At 37.0% G+C, this 1,407-nt stretch overlaps 1 protein-coding gene across 1 annotated transcript in view; it reads left to right on the top strand.

The window, feature by feature from the left end:
• Window positions 1-1,407, top strand: part of LOC117635604 (putative F-box/FBD/LRR-repeat protein At4g03220) — an 8,413-nt gene continuing 7,006 nt past the window's right edge. Inside the window, exons 1-3 of the mRNA XM_034369932.1 lie at window positions 1-112; window positions 200-285; window positions 705-1,402. Of these exons, the coding sequence (XP_034225823.1) occupies window positions 746-1,402 (657 nt within the window). The 5' untranslated portion in view covers window positions 1-112; window positions 200-285; window positions 705-745. The remainder of the gene's footprint in view (window positions 113-199; window positions 286-704; window positions 1,403-1,407) is intronic.

The raw sequence follows: 1,407 nt of genomic DNA, 5'->3' as shown, positions 1-1,407 counted from the left end.
TATTAACAAAAACAAAGTTCTAATGATTTGAGCAACACCAAAATTAGACGAAAATGGGGACTTGCCGGCCATATTCTCCGTTTCACAGCTACCAGATCGGTAGCCTTATCAGGTATGGGTTAATTTCCGATCGTTAAACCCCCCAATTCTATGCCCTTGCTGATTCCAATTTCTCTATTTCCTTTTTGAAATTCTTCAGCTTTCAGCATCTGAAGCTCTTTCAGTACTGCTCGTCTCTTCGTCTCCAAGGTTGGAACAGAGGCTTTCGTCTTCAATAAACTTTAGGTAAAGCCCATTTATTGCTACTAGCTTTGGAAGATTTTGAATTCTATTAAGAGGAAAAGCTGCAAACTTTCACAGAGCATTTTCTGGTTTCGTTATCCTACAGGACGGCTTTGAGGGTTAGTTGCACATAATGCCGTCTTTTATAAAACACACACACACACACACACATATATATATATATATATATATATAATTTTACAAAAATGTTTAACTTTTTGATATTGAATAAAATTTAACAAATGGTCTGTAGGTTGTTTTCTAATTTATGGCAATTTTTTGTTGTTGTTTTAGATCTTCTATTAATGACTCAAAGAGAGTAGAACTTGGCAAATTTATATTCCAAATTAGAAGCATATAGAGATTTAACGGTCTTGGGTTTTGTACTGTCGATGTCATATATTTACGTAGTGTTTACGTAGGTGTAAGGTGCTATTACAAAAACAAAAGGACAACAAGTATCATGGGACCTAAGCGCAAGTTATTGGCAACTACAAGTTCTCAGGCTCAAGGAGCTTGTCCTGACCATATGAAAGATAGATTTAGTAATCTGCCCGACGAAGTTGCTCATCAAATTCTTTCATCAGTTTCTATATTGGATCTCACTCGTTTCGGCACTTTATCCAAAAAGTGCAGAGAACTTTATCTGTCAACGCCCTCATTGAATTTTGATGAATTTAACAACTGGAATAAATCCTCTTATGCTAAGCAATTCAAGTTGTTGAGTTCTTTGGATAAGTTCTTGGTCCATCGTAGGGAGAATAAGATACAATGCTTTCGTATTTGTTGGAGTCTCAGTTACGGAAAAGCTGCAAGTCTCTATAACGAGCTTTACCGAGTAGTCACGTGGATCCATATGGCAGTAAGGTGTAATGTTGAAGTGCTTGATCTTGAGTTGAGGATACCTGATACGACAAGGCTAGAGTTGCCATCTTGCATCTTTCTTTGTGGATCTTTGAGGTCTCTATCAGTGCACTGCAATAAAATTCTTACAGCGCCCTCCTTGGTTAGTTCCACTAATCTTCAGTACTTAAAGTTGACAAATGTTACAGTAGATGAGGGGCTTTGCAAATGGATATCGTGTTCTTGCAAATGCATTAAGGAATTGCATCTTGAACATGTTGA

The sequence above is a fragment of the Prunus dulcis genome, chromosome 7 (assembly GCF_902201215.1).
Source record: "Prunus dulcis chromosome 7, ALMONDv2, whole genome shotgun sequence".
NCBI classification, from domain to species: Eukaryota; Viridiplantae; Streptophyta; class Magnoliopsida; order Rosales; family Rosaceae; genus Prunus; species Prunus dulcis.
This window is presented reverse-complemented; position numbering and strand designations above follow the sequence as displayed.